Source organism: Bombus terrestris, chromosome 8 (genome assembly GCF_910591885.1).
Source record: "Bombus terrestris chromosome 8, iyBomTerr1.2, whole genome shotgun sequence".
Lineage (NCBI taxonomy): Eukaryota > Metazoa > Arthropoda > Insecta > Hymenoptera > Apidae > Bombus > Bombus terrestris.
In genome coordinates, this window is record NC_063276.1 from 5,345,411 (window position 1) to 5,362,362 (window position 16,952).

The 16,952-nt window shown below is 35.5% G+C and overlaps 2 protein-coding genes and 1 long non-coding RNA gene across 8 annotated transcripts; 1 reads left to right on the forward strand and 2 right to left on the reverse strand.

The window, feature by feature from the left end:
• Nucleotides 1-1,663: 1,663 nt before the first annotated feature.
• Nucleotides 1,664-14,605, reverse strand: LOC100646507 (bromodomain-containing protein DDB_G0280777). 6 transcript variants are annotated; one of them, XR_007225009.1, is made up of 6 exons: nt 13,889-14,603; nt 13,319-13,560; nt 12,956-13,222; nt 12,599-12,831; nt 11,569-11,706; nt 11,330-11,490 (listed from the first exon to the last, which is right to left on the reverse strand). XR_007225009.1 is itself a non-coding variant. In XM_020864262.2 (5 exons), the coding sequence occupies exons 1-4, from the start codon at nt 13,892-13,894 to the stop codon at nt 12,612-12,614; spliced, it is 735 nt and encodes a 244-aa protein (XP_020719921.1). In that variant the 5' UTR covers nt 13,895-14,603; the 3' UTR covers nt 1,664-3,076; nt 12,599-12,611. The 6 variants fall into 6 exon arrangements, 5 of the variants coding, with proteins under 5 accessions (XP_020719921.1, XP_048264203.1, XP_020719920.1 ...); XM_020864262.2 differs by lacking the exons at nt 11,330-11,490; nt 11,569-11,706 and adding an exon at nt 1,664-3,076; XM_048408246.1 differs by having other exon boundaries at nt 11,330-11,706.
• On the forward strand, nt 2,184-11,853 carry LOC100644763 (fatty acid synthase). The gene is made up of 19 exons (XM_012311182.3): nt 2,184-2,401; nt 2,461-2,711; nt 2,840-3,071; nt 3,283-3,701; nt 3,914-4,207; nt 4,271-4,478; nt 4,567-4,727; nt 4,800-5,117; nt 5,273-5,778; nt 6,036-6,340; nt 6,679-7,077; nt 7,248-8,278; nt 8,352-8,596; nt 8,680-9,376; nt 9,442-10,273; nt 10,354-10,826; nt 10,894-11,148; nt 11,229-11,483; nt 11,560-11,853. Exons 1-19 carry the CDS (start codon nt 2,218-2,220, stop codon nt 11,749-11,751), a joined length of 7,257 nt encoding a protein of 2,418 aa, XP_012166572.3. The 5' UTR covers nt 2,184-2,217; the 3' UTR covers nt 11,752-11,853.
• A 690-nt stretch (nt 14,606-15,295) lies between the features above and the next one.
• Nucleotides 15,296-16,937, reverse strand: LOC110119512. The gene is made up of 2 exons (XR_002307979.2): nt 15,944-16,937; nt 15,296-15,645 (listed from the first exon to the last, which is right to left on the reverse strand). It is a non-coding gene; the product is annotated as an uncharacterized LOC110119512 (long non-coding RNA).
• Nucleotides 16,938-16,952: the final 15 nt, after the last annotated feature.

The window sequence follows — 16,952 nt, forward strand, 5'->3', positions numbered from 1 at the left end:
GATTACATAAAAAATTAACCGAAAAAACTCAAAATTCACAAAGTTATGATCTGGCAAAGTGGGGGGAGAGGGGGGTCCAAAAAAGAAGGGTGTCATGGTTTGCATGATTTGAACACTTCTGATCATCTGAAGCAAAAAAGCCGAACGGATTCTTAATTAGTATAAATTCGATTATATAGTAACGATTCATTATTATTTTGGGTTTCAGAACTCAAACATCGTCCCAATAAAGTATCAGTTGATAAGCTTTCATAAATTGGTTTTATTACTTTTAAAACGTCGTCATTTAGAGGAGAATTTTCATGGTCAGCTATAATATGTGCCAATGGTCAAACCTTGGCAAATGTCCATCATACTATAAAATATGTCGATATCTTCTCTTCCAACTCCTAACAATCTCAAAGCTACTACAAGTCTACGATTCACTTCAAATGCTTTATTGTTAAAAGGCGATGATTGAATATACCGCACTTCCTCACACCCACATTGTATAGCAATTTTAAACCCTAACCTACGAGCAGTGAGAAAATTTAACATCTCTCTTACATGTAGAACACAGAATTAACGATGAAAATGTGATAAAAACAGAGAAAAATTCATACGTAGGTACTCGAACAGCGCCTACCGTCTACTGTTCATTTGTTCCGGTCGGACCGGAGCAAATGCCGCGTTACAAGAATGGCTGTAACTCATAGAATAATTGAAATTTTGAAAAATCCTTTTAAGGGCATATTCTTAGGCAAATCAATCTTAGGGCAAATTCAAGGAATTTAAACTTTGGAAATATGAAAAAAAAAAATTTTCAATTTTTTCAAATTCGTAGATTAGAATACCTCCTTAAGTGATCATTCATATCTTGATAACTGATGTTATCATGGTCATGATTCATTCTACGTTTTCAGTTTTTTAATTAACTGTTCGTACAACTTCAATTACGGCTAATACAAAAGAATATCTTCGGAAGCAATGTGTAATTCTAGTATGACTGACTACCGATTATACTGTACTACTATTTTCTAACTATATTCCACGATAATTTTGTAATAATTACATACTGGTTCACTAGATACGGATTAAGCTATATTTTTAACTTGATTTTTATATATATAGAAATTTAAACACATCTTTATTGCACATCTTGTAACATATTATGTATGTATACGTAATTCAATAACATAATACAAAACAAAAAATGTTGTGCATCTATTATTTCCTTATTAAATGAAAGAAACTTTTGGGACAACCTAATATAATTTTATTGATGCCAAAATTACAATATTATATCGATATTATATATTATATATATATACGACAGAAAATATATTAAATACTATATAAATGAATGTGTCATTGTAAGTGGTGGATTGAACAGTTGCCACTCTTCTCCGTGAATATTCATTATTTCAATACTATAAATGTCAAGGGTGGCCGGATATCGCATTACTGTACATCCTGCTTGTGCCCCCTAATTGAATTATGTATGATCCATTTTGTTCTATTACTACAAAATAGATCATACATAATTCAATAAAATAATATAAAGCAAAAAATGTTACATCTATTGTTTCCTTATAAAACGAAAAGAATAAAGAGTTAATAGCATAAATAGTTAATTACTTATTATTTTCCTATCTTCCACGTTGTTATTAATAAAACAAGAAGATTTTTCGTAAAAGAAGAAACAATTTTTAATATTGCATATTAATTGACAAAAATTCATTATAAAAACGTAATATTCTCGAATGATTTATACCAAATAAGTAACAAAGTGAATAAACTCTTATTAATTCCTTTTTTCTTGTCCGTCAACCTTCTTATTATAAAAATGAACATCAATATCACTACTAGATATATCTTATTGCATATTATATTTTTTAATTCGTCGAGCTCTTTGGGCAACGAAATTCAGTCCATTAGATTTTCAGGGGTCATTTCGACCGGTAATCGTTATACAGATTAACTTCAGGAATATTCAGAAGAGAATTCGAATTACCACATGGAGGGGAAAGTCTGTTATAAGAAGCCTTTCTCTGTTTCTTCAGTCTTCAATTGTATCCATGGTCTTGGCGACAATATTGATACTGATTGATTACTCGAGAACACTTCATTAATATATGCACGACTGACTGAACAAAATCGAAAGAAGATATAAAGATAATCAAACAATTGAAGAAAGAAAAATTTATAAGTAAAGTAAAGTGTAAAGAGAAAACAAGGATGTCTTGCCACGCACGAGTAGATCCGTTGAAGGTGAATTACGCGGTGACGGAACCAGGAGAAGAAGTGGTGATTACTGGCATCTCTGGGAGGTTTCCGGAAAGTAACAATATAATAGAGCTGAAAAACAATTTGATGAACAAAGTAGACCTTATCACGGAAAACTATTCAAGATGGAGACAAGGTAAGTGTGACTTAACTTAGAGCCATTCAGAATGTCGATGAAACCTTGTACATTGGCAGATCATGCGGAAATTCCAAAGGCTGGTGGTAAGCTGTCTGGCTTATCCAAGTTCGACGCTATCTTCTTCGGCGTTCATTACAAACAAGCTCATACGTTGGATCCTATGTGTCGGATTTTGCTGGAGAATGCGTACGAAGCCATCGTCGATGCAGGAATAAATCCTAGACAACTCAAAGGGACCAATACGGGAGTTGTTATAGGATCTTGTATCAGCGAGTCAGAGAAGACTTGGTTTTACGAAAAATTACAAGTAAACGTTTTTGGCGTCATTCGTAAATTATAGTTCCCTAATGTTTTATAAATACTTTGTAAATATTAAAAGCTAATAGTTCTGCAAAATTATTTCCTGAATATGCTTCTACTCCAAATATATTTCAGGCGAATGGTTTTGGTATTACTGGATGCAGCAGAGCCATGTTGGCCAACAGGATCTCCTATTTTTTTGGTTTACATGGTCCATCTTACGCGATTGATACAGCTTGCAGTTCTAGCTTAGTCGCATTGGACCAAGCTTACAGATTGATACGAACTGGAGTATGCGACACTGTGATCGTTGGAGCATCCAATCTTTGTCTTCATCCCTACGTATCTCTTCAGTTCGCTCGTCTCGGTAAACTATAATAATTTTATTAAATCAATAAGTCTTCACTTGCGTAATCTCAACAAGAGATGGAATTCGTCAAATTTGTTTTAATCAAGCGCATTATCAGTCGCATTCATTAGATTCTCATTAATTACGATAATTTGGATATTCTTCACAATGAGGCATTTATATGCATATGGATGGAGTCTCGTGGTAATAAATTGATATCTAATATCAGGTGTATTGTCCACTGACTGTCATTGCAAATCCTTCGACGCAAGAGCGAATGGGTACGTCCGCAGTGAGGCTATCAGCGTGATCATTTTGCAGAAGGCGAAAAACGCAAAGAGAATTTACGCGCAGGTCGTCTACACGAAAAGCAACTGCGATGGCTACAAGGAACAAGGAATCACATTCCCTGCCAGTAACGTCCAGAAAATGCTTCTGACAGATTTCTACAAAGAGTGCAAGATATCTCCTAATGAACTGGCTTTTTTGGAGGCTCATGGTACCGGAACTAGCGTCGGTGATCCTGAAGAATTGAATGCTATTGATAAAGTCTTCTGCCAGAACAGAACCACTCCTCTCAAAATCGGTTCGATTAAGTCGAATATGGGTCATACTGAACCCGCCAGTGGTCTCTGTTCAGTAGCCAAGGTATGAGACTCTTGTTGGAAATTCTCTAAAAATGTTGAAACTTTTCTTTAAAAATGGACTAGAGATGATAGAGTAAAAGTATAGAATTTTAAGATATTCTTCAAGTTAAATGAATAAAAATAGTATATAAGAGCAATGCTAATGGCAAGATGAGAATATAATAAAATAGTAATATATAAAAGTCAAATATAATTACAAATAAATATTTTAAGATCATTATTGCGATGGAAAGTGGCTTGATCCCACCAAATATAAACTTCAAAAGTCCCATGAAAGGCGTGACGTGCTTCGACGAAGGAAAGGTCGAAGTAGTTACAGAACCAACCCCATGGAATGGTGGTTACGTAGGAATAAATTCGTTCGGTTTCGGCGGGGCCAACGCTCACGTCTTATTAAAATCCTACACGAAGGAGAAAGTGAATAATGGTGCACCCTCCGACGATTTGCCTAGATTAGTAGTAGTATCAGGACGTACACAAGAAGCGGTAGAAACTCTCCTCAATCATGTAAGTAAATTGAAGTATAAAATAGTAGAAAATTCTAGGAAAATATAACGATTACTTTCTCAGATTGAAAGTATACCAGTGGACGTGGAGTACATTCGACTTTTGCACGATATTCACTCCGAAAATATAACTGGCCATCTATTTAGAGGGTACACAATGGTTGGATCTAAAACATCAGAGAAGCTACCAAGGGACATTCAAGAGTACTCTGGCATGAAGAGACCAATTTGGTTTGTGTTCTCTGGAATGGGATCACAGTGGCCTGGCATGGGTACATATAGAAATATTAATAGAAAAATTCGTAAACAAGTTGCAAAGAAATAATTAAAGAAATAATTAATCATTTTGAAATATAAAAGGTGAATCATTGATGAGATTCCCCATCTTCGCGAAGGCCATTCAGAAATGTGACGCGGTATTAAAACCACATGGCATCGATATCGTCAATATCATCACCAGCAAGGATAAGAAGACGTTCGATAATATTTTGAACTCGTTCGTTGGGATCGCCGTTATTCAGGTAAAACAATTGTAATTCTTCGAAAAATGATTTCCAACTCTCGCGCAGTAGTAACGAGGGATGTTTCTTCAGATTGGTCTCGTGGATCTATTAACATCCGTGGGTATCGAACCGGATAATATAATCGGTCACTCTGTCGGAGAACTTGGCTGTGCTTATGCGGATGGATGCTTTACGGCCGAGCAAATGGTGCTTGCAGCATATTCGAGAGGTTTAGCGTCTATCGAGACCAAAATGATTCGAGGATCTATGGCAGCAGTTGGTCTTGGATATGAAGAGATCAAAGATATGTGTCCATCGGATATAGAGGTTGCTTGCCATAACAGTTCCGATAGTTGCACCATTAGTGGCCCAGCTGAGTCCATGAAGCAATTCGTTGCCCAGTTACAGGTTTGTTTTGAAGGATATGATTCTGTGAAAGTCAATAACAATTCTTCAGAAAATAATCCTTTGATTTCTTGTAGAACAGTAGTATGTATATTGCAATACTAGTAATATGAAGTGCTCAAAATCTACAAATTGAGTTTTCTCTGTGATTCTTCCAGGCCAACAAGATCTTTGCAAAGGAAGTAGCATGCAGCAACATAGCGTATCACAGCCGCTACATCGCGGACGCAGGACCAAGATTATTATCATATCTGAAGAAAGTGATTCCCAAGCCACAAGCAAGAAGTTCCAAGTGGGTGAGCACTTCCGTACCACGCAGTCAATGGTACACGGAAGCTGCCAAGTATTCTTCCGCCGAATACCACACCAATAACCTGTTGAGCTCTGTCCTATTCGCGGAAACAGCGACAATGATTCCATCTGATGCTATAACCATAGAAATTGCACCTCATGGTCTGCTACAGGCAATTTTAAAGAGATCCTTAAGTCAGTCTGTAACGAATATTGCACTGACTCAGAGAGGCCATAAAGACAATGCTGAATGCTTGTTGCAAGCCCTTGGAAAATTATACGACGTTGGTCTACAGCCACAACTTGCGAATATTTATCCGCATGTAGAGTTTCCTGTTAGTCGTGGCACTTCCATGGTCTCTCCTTACATTAGGTGAATATAATAAAATAACATATATATATATATATAACTAAGTTTCCAGATTTGTACATTCCAACTTCACTCTTGTTTCAACAAGCAAAAAGATTTTGAATATTTTTGGAAATACATTGAATTTCAAAACTATTACAACACTTTTTGAAAATGAATGACTTTCTTTAAAATTGGGCCAAACGACTTGGCTTTTTTTAGGTCTTTTTAAAAAGAAATAAAGATCGCAACATAGATCTAAAATTGTTGTCAAATTTCAGATGGGAGCATTCTGAAGACTGGTTCGTACCAGTGTATACTCAACGTCAGAGGATTACCACAGCAGAGCGAATGATTGAGGTAGCTCTGAAAGATGAGAACTACGAATATATGATGCATCATGTGATCGACGGAAGAAACTTAGTCCCAGCCACAGGTTACCTTATTATGGTCTGGGAAACGGTTAGTTTGTTGCAAGGAGCACTTTACGACGAAGTATCAGTGGTTTTTGAGAATGTGAAATTCGAACGTGCAACAAACATGCCCGAATCCGGTTCTATTTCATTAACTGTCATGGTTCAAAGAGGTATACATCTTTTTATTCGGTTTTTAATTCTGAGGCATTAGTGATGTAAAGAAGGAAGTAAAATGAGAGCAAAGAATTAACCCTCCGCCGACAATATCGTTTTTCACAAACGTGGTTTGCATAAAGGGTCTTCAATTCTCTGCCCAATTTCTTATTGTTTTGAGCTTTAAAAAGATCTGGAAAAATTCCGAGCTACATATTATAATCCCTAATTTACTATATGAGTGATGCTTTAGCCAGATTTTGTACCTGAAATCGATAAGTCCACTTTTTCCAGATCATCTTAGAGCTTGTTTAATTGCATTCAGCAGATTGCAGATAATGTAAAACATTTTCAGGGTCTGGAAAATTCGAAATATCAGAAGGATCCACGACAGTAGTGACAGGATCAATTCGTGTACAAACGAATCCAGCGCAGGAGAAGATTCCAGCCAAATTCTTGACTGAAATTGAGGATGAGGAAGTTCTGACCAGCAAGGATATCTATAAGGAGTTAAAACTTCGTGGTTACCAATATACTGGACCGTTCCGTTCGCTGAAGAGCGCTTCACTCAAGGGAACCAGGGGACGTATCGCTTGGATGAAGAACTGGGCCGTGTTTATGGATAATATGTTACAAATGAAGATATTGAATCTCGATACCAGAGCGCTTTATGTACCAACAGCTATTAGGAAGCTAGTAATTGATGTGAAAGTTCATAACGAAAAGATTCGGAACCTTACCGAAGATAATAATGGTAATTTTAAAAGTTTAAACAAATTTGGAAACGTTAGAAATACTTGTACAATATTATTGAGTATCTCGGATGGCGCGCTGATAAGAAACGCTTACGATATAAAAATATAGAACTGCATAAACATCCGAGTCATAACGAGTTATAATAAATAATAAAACTTTGTTTTATAGAAATCCCAATCTCAGTGTACAATGACTACGATGTCGTAGTATCTGGCGGAATCGAAATCCATGGAATAAAGGCCAACGCGATTCAGCATAGAAGATTAATGTCTGTCCCCGTTTTGGAAGAATATAAATTTATAGCCAATCGTGACAAAGCACAAACATCATTAGAAGAAATGATCATCTTGTCTACGCAGATTGCGTTGGAGAGTCACATTATAAACACGCCAAAGATCCTCGAAGTGATCGATCAGGAGGAGAAAGTACCAACTGAAGAAACCCTCACTCCAATCTTTATGAAAGTATTAAGTAACATACCCATGATTCGTCCGAATTTGACACTTGCCGCAGAATCAGAACGAGGCGAAAAGTTATTGCTTCCTGAAAATATTACAGTAATAACACCAAAGAAATTGCCGGAGGATGCCAGTATCTTCATAGCAGCTGCTCATAATATTCTATCCAATAAATCGACTGACATTCTGGAACAACTTCTAGCTGCAACAATGGGTCATGGATTTATCCTGCTTCGAGAAAGTGTTGTCAATAAAGATACTTTCTCTTATCTTGAAGCTTGCGATCTGAATGTTGTACTGGAGAAGAGTTTCAAGAATCAAACTCTGTTGCTCCTGAAGAAAGCAGAGAAGCCACCTCAGAAGACAGAAGTAATATACGTGAACAACAATGAATTCACCTGGCTGGAAGATGTGAAGAAAGTCTTGAACAATGAAAAAGATAAAAATAGTAATGAGACGGTAAGATTGATACTAGTCGCAGAAGGAGATATGGAGAATGGTGTCCTAGGATTAGTTAAGTGTTTAAGAAGAGAGCCCAATGGTGAGATCGTGAAAACTGTGATAATCCAAGACGAGAACGCTCCCAAGTTTTCACTGAAAGATCCATTCTACTCCAAGCAGCTTGATATAGACATTAGCTATAATGTCTTAAGACCAGGGAAAATCTGGGGAACCTACAAACACGTGCCCTATCCAGAGCTGCGGCCAACTTTGACTTCTCATGGATATGCCAATTTAAGGGTACGTAAATATTTCTTGTTATTTAAAACGAAAAATTTGTAATCTTTCAAAATTTACAAGAGTTATGCAATAGGTCAGAGGAGACTTGAGTTCCATCCAGTGGTTCGAGGGTTGGATACAACCGAATGAAAAGTGCCAGGATAACATCGTCAAAGTAATATACTCTTCGTTGAACTTCAGAGATGTGATGTTGGCCACTGGAAAATTGATGGCGGAAACTATAGTGAAGAAGCGAGAAATGAGCGATTGCCTGATTGGTTTTGAGTTCAGTGGAATCGACTCTAATGGAAAACGCGTGATGGGTTTTGTCGAGAGCAAGTAAGATATACCTCAAATATCGGAACCTTACACGTCAGTAACATAGGTCTTCTGCTAATTTGATAGATTAATTACATCTTCAGGGGTATATCAAACCTGGTTACTCCCCATAAATTCACCCTGTGGCCAGTGCCAGACGAATGGTCCCTGGAAGACGCAGCAACTGTTCCGTCTGCCTACTTTACCGTTTTCTACGCCTTTTACTACTTTGGAAAATTAAGGAAAGGTGAGAAGGTGTTGATCCACGGTGGAAGCGGTGCAGTAGGTCAAGCTGCTATCAACGTGGCCCTCGCTGAAGGATGTGAAGTGTTCACGACAGTAGGAACACCTGAAAAACGGAAATATATCAGAGAAACGTTCCCCAGTATAGATGATGATCACATTGGAAATTCCAGAGATACCAGCTTCGAACAGATGATAATGAAACAGACACATGGAAAGGGAGTAGACATAGTCCTAAATTCCTTGGCTGAAGACAAGCTCCAGGCATCGATTCGTTGCCTAGGTTATCGTGGACGTTTCTTGGAAATCGGTAAATTCGACATGTCTGTCAATAATCAACTTGGAATGGAAGTGTTTTTGAAAGAGATTAGCTTTCATGGAATCATGCTTGATGCCATGATCCATGGTACCTTACCTCATATAAGGGAAGAAGTACATCATTTTCTTAATGCCCAGGTGAACCGAAAATGTATCAAGCCTTTGGCAAGAAAATGCTTTGAAAAGAACCAGTTAGAAGAAGCTTTCAGGTATATGGCGGGAGGCAAACACATTGGAAAGGTATAAATATTATTTGTCCCCTATAATTGATATCTCGTAAATAAGTATTACCCAATCGTTTACAGATTCTGATTAAGATAGCAGATGAGAAAGCACCTTTGAATACACCAATTCTTGCTTACCCTCGCTTCAATGCTACGAGTAACAAGAGTTACGTAATCATAGGTGGTTTAGGAGGATTAGGTCTAGAACTTGCAGACTGGTTAGTCCTACGCGGTGCCAGAAACCTGGTAATAGTTACTCGAAGCGGAATCAAAACAGGCTATCAGAAATTAAGGATAGATATCTGGAAATCCTATGGAGCGAAAGTCCTTATAATTTCTGGTGTAGACGCATCAGAAACGGATGACTGCGAGTTTATCTTGAAATCAGCAGAAAAACAGGCGCCTGTGGATGGTATCTTCAACCTGGCAGCTCTGCTGAAGGACTGTCTGATGGTAAACCAAACTATGGAATCATTCGAAGAAAGCATGAAACCCAAAGCCAGAATCACCAGAAAGCTGGACGAACTTTCTAGGAAGATTTGTCCAAATCTTCGACATTTTGTGGTGTTTTCTTCTTTGTCATGTGGAAGAGGAACTGCTGGTCAATCTAATTATGGTATGGGAAACGCGGTATTAGAGAGGATTTGCGAAAGAAGAGTGGAACAAGGTCTTCCTGGCATGGCCATTCAATGGGGCGCTGTGGGGGATGTGGGTATTGCTGCAGAAATGCTGGAGAATAAACACCAGCTGGTGATCGGTGGAACCTTGCCTCAGAAAATATCCTCATGTTTAGAAGAATTAGACAAGTTCATGTGTCAGAATAGACCAATTGTGGCTAGCATGGTGGTTGCAGAGAAAGTACCTAGTGCTAATGAAGTCAGTAATGTTCTTGAAGCAGTGATGAATATTATGAGTAAGTATTCTTTATATATGTGTCATGTAAGTTTACTTGTAGTTCAATTTTCATGCAATGAGATTATTCTTTTATTATAGATATAAAGGATATGAAGACCGTGAGTCAGAATTCTTCTTTGGCTGAGCTGGGCATGGATTCCATGATGGCTGTGGAGATCAAACAGACACTAGAAAGAGACTTTGAGGTGTTTCTAACTGCACAAGATATTAGAGTCTTGAACATTGCCAAGCTTGTAGAAATGTCTGCAAAAGATACAAAGAAGCAAACAAAACAAATCAAAAAAACAACGACAAAGACAGAAAAAATGATTGGCATGAGATTGCTGATGAAGACCTTGAACGTTTCCGTACTAGATGGACAGTATTGCGTAGAGCTTCCAGTTAAATGTGGTGAAAAAAGAAATGAAATATTTCTTATACCGGGTATTGAAGGATCTGCTGCGATTTTTGCTGAATTAGCATCAAAATTAAAATTCCCTGCCACTTGTTTGCAATTAGGAATATACAACATTAATGACTCAGTGGAGGAAATGGCTGAACGTCTTTTACCAGTATGTTTTAAAAAAAAAGAAAGATTTCACAGTATAAAAGAATATAATATTCCTCTTTCTTTTTCAGTATGTTTTAGCAAGGAGTAAAGGTCGCAGAGATTTCACAATCGTTGGCTATTCATATGGATCACTGATAGCCATAGAATTAACAAGGAGATTAGAACCTTACATACTAATAGGTCAACTCATATTAATAGACGGATCTCCCGATTATATGAAGGCCATAAAATCAGAGCACCTTGCATCGCCTACGGAAGACGAATATCAGAATACATTTCTGATTGAAATATTGAATGTCATCAAAACGCCAATCATCACAGAGGTGAAATATCTTTTCAGTACTAGTCGGCCACTGCAAAATTTAGGTCTAATTAATAATTAATAACTAATTCGTTCTCATAGATCGCATTAAAGCTGAAAAATTGTAGTAATTGGAATGAAAAGTTGGATCTAGTAACCAAATACACAACCGACGAAATTCATAAGGTCTATTCGGCAGAAACTCAAAAGAAAATTATATCATTTATTTATAACCGTCTTTGTGTATTAGATAAATACGATCCCTCTTCTGTACCGCCTCTTAGAACGCCTATCAGGTTACTGGTACCAACGACGCCAGCTGTGATACTTCCAGATTCAGATTACGGTTTGCAGAAGGTAACATCTAATAATATTAAACAGTATTAGTAGCCGACTTGTGAATAAATATAATGAAACTATTTTTCTTGTTCAGTTAACTCACGGAAAAGTAGAAATACACAAGATCGAAGGAAATCACATTTCCATATTGGATGATAAGATTACCGCGGCAGCAATTAACGGCGAACCTTTAGAAGATGCGAAAACTTTCAAAGAGACTCTAAATTTCGCAAGTTCTGAACTGGAATTACATGGAAAGAATGAAAATTTTATGGGGTTATCGTAAAAATGAGTAAGAATGATTCATTCTTCAAAGATACCTATCATTCCATACTTTCCATTCATTACAAATGAATGAAAAACTCAATATTAATGAAATGTTGTCATATCTTTATGCAAAATCATCATACATTCAGAAACACAGTAAATTCATTCGTACGACAAACGATCTACGTATCACCCATACAGTAAATTGAATTATGTTTCACACAACCTTAACATTATACACGTGTAACATACACATAGTGTAGAAATAAAGCTACCTTATTACGAATAATCTTTTTTTCTATTTTATCCCTGTTTTTGCGCATTCTTTTATGTTTTTTATTTTCTTTTCTTTTTTATATGTATTGTATTTTTATCGTACTACAATTTTAATCGCAATCAAACGCAACATACTGCATACACAAAAAAGCACAGATGATAGCGTAAAATTAATAATAATCATACACTTATGCTGTGTTAATAATAATTACAATAATACTGAGTTTCACATTAAATCCACGAACGTATTTATTAAAGAATCCCATTTTTATATTTCTTTTTATTTTTAATCAACTTTCACACACAAATCATATTATACGAAAGGAACTTGATGTTTAGCCTTTATCTTTATATAGTAATTGATACGTACATATGTCTCAAATAACTAAATAATTAGTTAACTAATAGAGAATAGCTCCATGTAATAGAAAGACTTCATTCCAAGTACTTTGTACAACCTTACACAAACATGTGGGTCTGATAAAAAATATAATGTATAACTTTCGTTTCTTTTAACTTTCGTACATAATACAACTCGATATCGCGTTCTTTGTTTGTTAACGATATACAAAGATGTAAAAGTAACTTACTAACGAATTGCCTTCATAATTCCATTGGCTCGAAAATTGATGAATTGTTCGATATCGTCTGATTCAAATCAGCAATCGCTTCGTTGTTATTATTATTATTATTGTTGTTATTATCATTGTTATTATTATCGTCAGACGTATTAGGAATCGGAGTTGGTGTATCTCTAGTTGGAAATATACGAAGATGTTTGCTCGGTGGTTCCCAAAGGACTAAAGCCATGGAGGGCCTTTCCCTGAAAGAGAAAAACTGTAAACCTTCACACTTTATCTTATTTACTAACAGAAATTGCATCATAATGAAAGAAACAAAATATTTGATTTAATTTAAATTAATTTAATTGAAATATGTATACTCACAATTTGGATAACAGGGAATTTGGAAGGATTGGTTCATGTTGGATTCTCTTCAGTTCCTCTGAAAGAACTAGCCTGGGTCCAGTTTTGATTTGATCTGCATTAGCTGTATCCAATTCTAGTTCCATATTCAACTCCCTAGGATTAACTGGTTGTGAGTCAGCTGTTGAAGTTGATGGCACTGAAGACTGTTGATAATTGGAACTAATATGTAAACCTTTAAAATGTGCAGCCATTTTTTCTTCTGTTATAAACTGTTTCGTTTGTCTCCTGTAATCATCCATTACATTACATTATCCATTACATATCAAACTGAAAAAATGGAAAGGTTTTTCTATAATATATACCATTATATAAATTACTTACATATCTAGCAGATCGCAGGTCTCAAGTTTTCTCTTCTGATGAAGAATTGATTCGAAACTTGGTCCTCCGGTAAATCTGACTAATTCTGGTTGTTGGAGAGATGGTACACTCCATGGTATAGACATTGGAGGCACCTGTGGTATTTGCATCCATGTCTCTGGTTGTTGTGAAGTATTTTGCTGATTCATCATATGTTGAAATATGGATGAAGGTGTATGGAGATTTGTTCCTCCCATTGCATTCTGAACCGGAGTAGGAAAATAGATTTCATACTACTTAGATACTGCTGCATACTTTTAAGTATTAACTATAATCAACAAACAATCTCAAATACAACAATTTGTTTTCAAAAATTTATAACATAACAATTCCCTGAATATTCAATTTTATCTGTTACAAAAATAACAGTATTTGCGATGGGTAGTAGCTTTGGACTGTTTTCATATGTAAATATCATATTAACAAGATTCAACGGAATTTTGAATGAAAATAAAATGCTTTTTTCATAGAGTATTTTGTTTGGATTTTATTAAATCAATATGTAAAATTTGTAAATAGTAAATTGCCTACTGTCATTTTGAACCACCGAGAACTCAAGAAAACGTGCTTTGGCCTTCGAGTGTACGTCTTCACAGGCAGTGCTTATGAAGAATCTCACAAAAGCATCGGCGTTGTGTAACATATACGTTTTTGGCGCAAGTCTCGTGAAAAAAGAGTATGATAAAATACGTTAGAAGACACTTCGTCACACAATGTGAATCCTTGAACTATTTTTCAGACGCTAACCTCTATTGTTCACTTGCCGTTAATCAGGAAATGCAGGGCACTTACTGTAATACGTATAACGATACGTAAATGCGTACTAAACCGAGAGTGATGGAAATTGAAATATTACACTCAACGATATATTTATCTACAACGTGCGCTCTATAATACGCGACACGCTATTCGAGAAAGATCGCACAGAACTAATTGTTTGTTTTCGTCTCAAAATGTCACGATAGAATTGATAGAACAGATGGTGGTACCTATGGTCGATATAGTATTTAATAAATAATCCGCGTGACTCTATCTTCACTGTATAAATCCACGCAAGAGTTTCTAGGAATTCTGTGCATACATAAATTTCAAGATCAACTTCACCGCAAAACAATACTACTCATTCGCTGCTTTACTTAACCATACGCATGGATTCTAAGCTTTAAACTACGAATTTGACCTGTAGTAAGATGTTCGCGCATGCGCGAACTCGTCGCGGCGAAATATGTTTTTACAAAACTCTCGAATATTCTCGTGTGTAGACAAAACTTATAAAAAATTGGAAATTTATCTTAAATAAAGTAGTTCGCAAAAATATTTGAATAGTGATGATATAAAACTTCTATATATGTGTGTGTGTGTGATGTATAAAATATTTTGAAATTTCATTCACATTGTAATAAAACACGATTGTTATAACTATAATTAGTAGAATTTGGAACCAATCTGAAAATGTATATAAGAGTTACAAAATATTTATTGCAAACATATATCTAGTAAAAAATTAGTACGCAGTATGAATAGCCATCTTAAATGTATAATAAATGTTAAAGATGGTCTCAGTTTAATGAATAATTAGCTCTTTGAATACTTTTGATTTGATTCACAGTAGTTTAAAAATACAAAATATCAATTTACAGCTTCGTAAACTTTTGACGAAGCCTTCAAATAGAACTTTTGGTTCAGAGATAATATATTTTTATAGTATTATAAATATAATTTGGCAACTTTAGAATACTTTGAGAATGTATAAGTATCTGACAAGTGTAAAGAAAACACGTGTTATTAAATGCGCAATAATACACATCACTGGCGCCTTAGAAAATGCAACCACACTCGCAAGACTGTAAAAGAATTGTTATCTCGCTGTAAACTCAAAAAAATTATTCATTCTATGAATTAATTGTAATTTTATTTTGTAAATAATTCACATTTGAATAACTTCTTAACATTATATTTCATCGATATTTTAAAATAAGAAAAAGTCAGAAATAACAACATTCTTCGCAAATTACAGTCATCAATCAAAAATTATGCATTGTCATTTTTACTACAATAGAAATATCTGCATGAACATCCTGTATAAGAGACGTGACGTTATAACGTTAATTATATACTTTAAGTTTTTGTCATGGATAGAACCGAAAATCTACCTGCTGGATCTTAATTTGACAGTAGTATAAAACCTGTTTAGCTGTGAAAGTTCGGTGCGCGAAATAAGAAAAAATTGCTCCGTCTATCATTATTCTCCTTTTATCCAGGCCTCAGTCTCGGCTCCGTAAACCTTCCTAGAAACAGTTGACTCAAGATAATATAAATCTCCAATCTTATTTCTCTTACTTATAAACATCATTCTTTTATCTTCAAAAAAATTCGAAAAATATTTGTAGGAAGATATTGATAAAGATATTAAACCTCGCATAGAAAGTGAAAATAATCTAATCAGGATTCTTCCAGCTCGATTAGTTCTCGTTAACTTTGAAATATATGCAACCTTATATCTTTTAATTACAAACACTGTTTCTTCATCGACAAATAAATATATTCAATAATCATTTCTTAAAATATACTTAGAAATATATTGACCCTTTTGAAAAAATAAAAATAATCCAATTAGGTTTTTCCAATTCGTCTAGTTCACGTTAACTTTGAGCGTACAATTATGCAAATGAGGCCATGAGTAGATAAAACTTTTCTTGTAAATCGTCGATGGCACAAATTTACGCACGACTCCTTGAAACCTGTTTTGCATCGTCGTTTACCTGCTGCACAGAATACAAATAAAGAAATGCATAGTAACCATGGAATAATTTTGAACTGTGTAAAACGGTCAATTGGTATAAACGACCTTTTATTTGAATGATATGGAAATTGAAAATACAATTAATGCATTCCTGATTCCTAGCCTGATTGATATCGGCTGTCGTTCGTTCACAACTCAATGACGATCGTATCGGTTCGTATGCGTTTCCTCAAGAATAACCTTTCATAAATAAAGTTCCCGTCTCATCCTTCGCCGTGCAGTCAGGATTGAAAGCGGATTTTCCACAGCGATTCTCGATTGGCTCGCGTTTCTATGAATCCACTTTTATAATACATCACTTATCTACATACAAACACGCGAAAAATATGCCTCGTGCAATTTACAAGCATAAAATGCACATCTCATGTAATCGATTCCAACGAATTTTAAAATTCCTCTGAAATATTTTTTCGTTATAGGAAAATTCTAACAGCAATAAAATCGAGCACCGTAAGATTTTCATGTGTATCCTTTGATCGTACCGCGGCTATATATAAATATCCAAAGTGAGTTATATAATTAATTATCGCTCGAACGAACCAATATTTCTAATTGTAAATCACTCGAACTATTTACACGTACGCCTCTACGTTGAATAACTTTTAATCGTGTCAAGGAGAGGATGATTGAACAGGAAACAAATCACCCTGATGATCGAGACAAATAAACTTCCATTTAAAAATAAGATATAAAATGAGTGGTCAACTGCGCGCTACGTGAGAATTACGAGGAGGGATTTCCCTTTTTGCGGCATGATTAATTACATTGTTGTGCCGGTGATACACGGTGGCG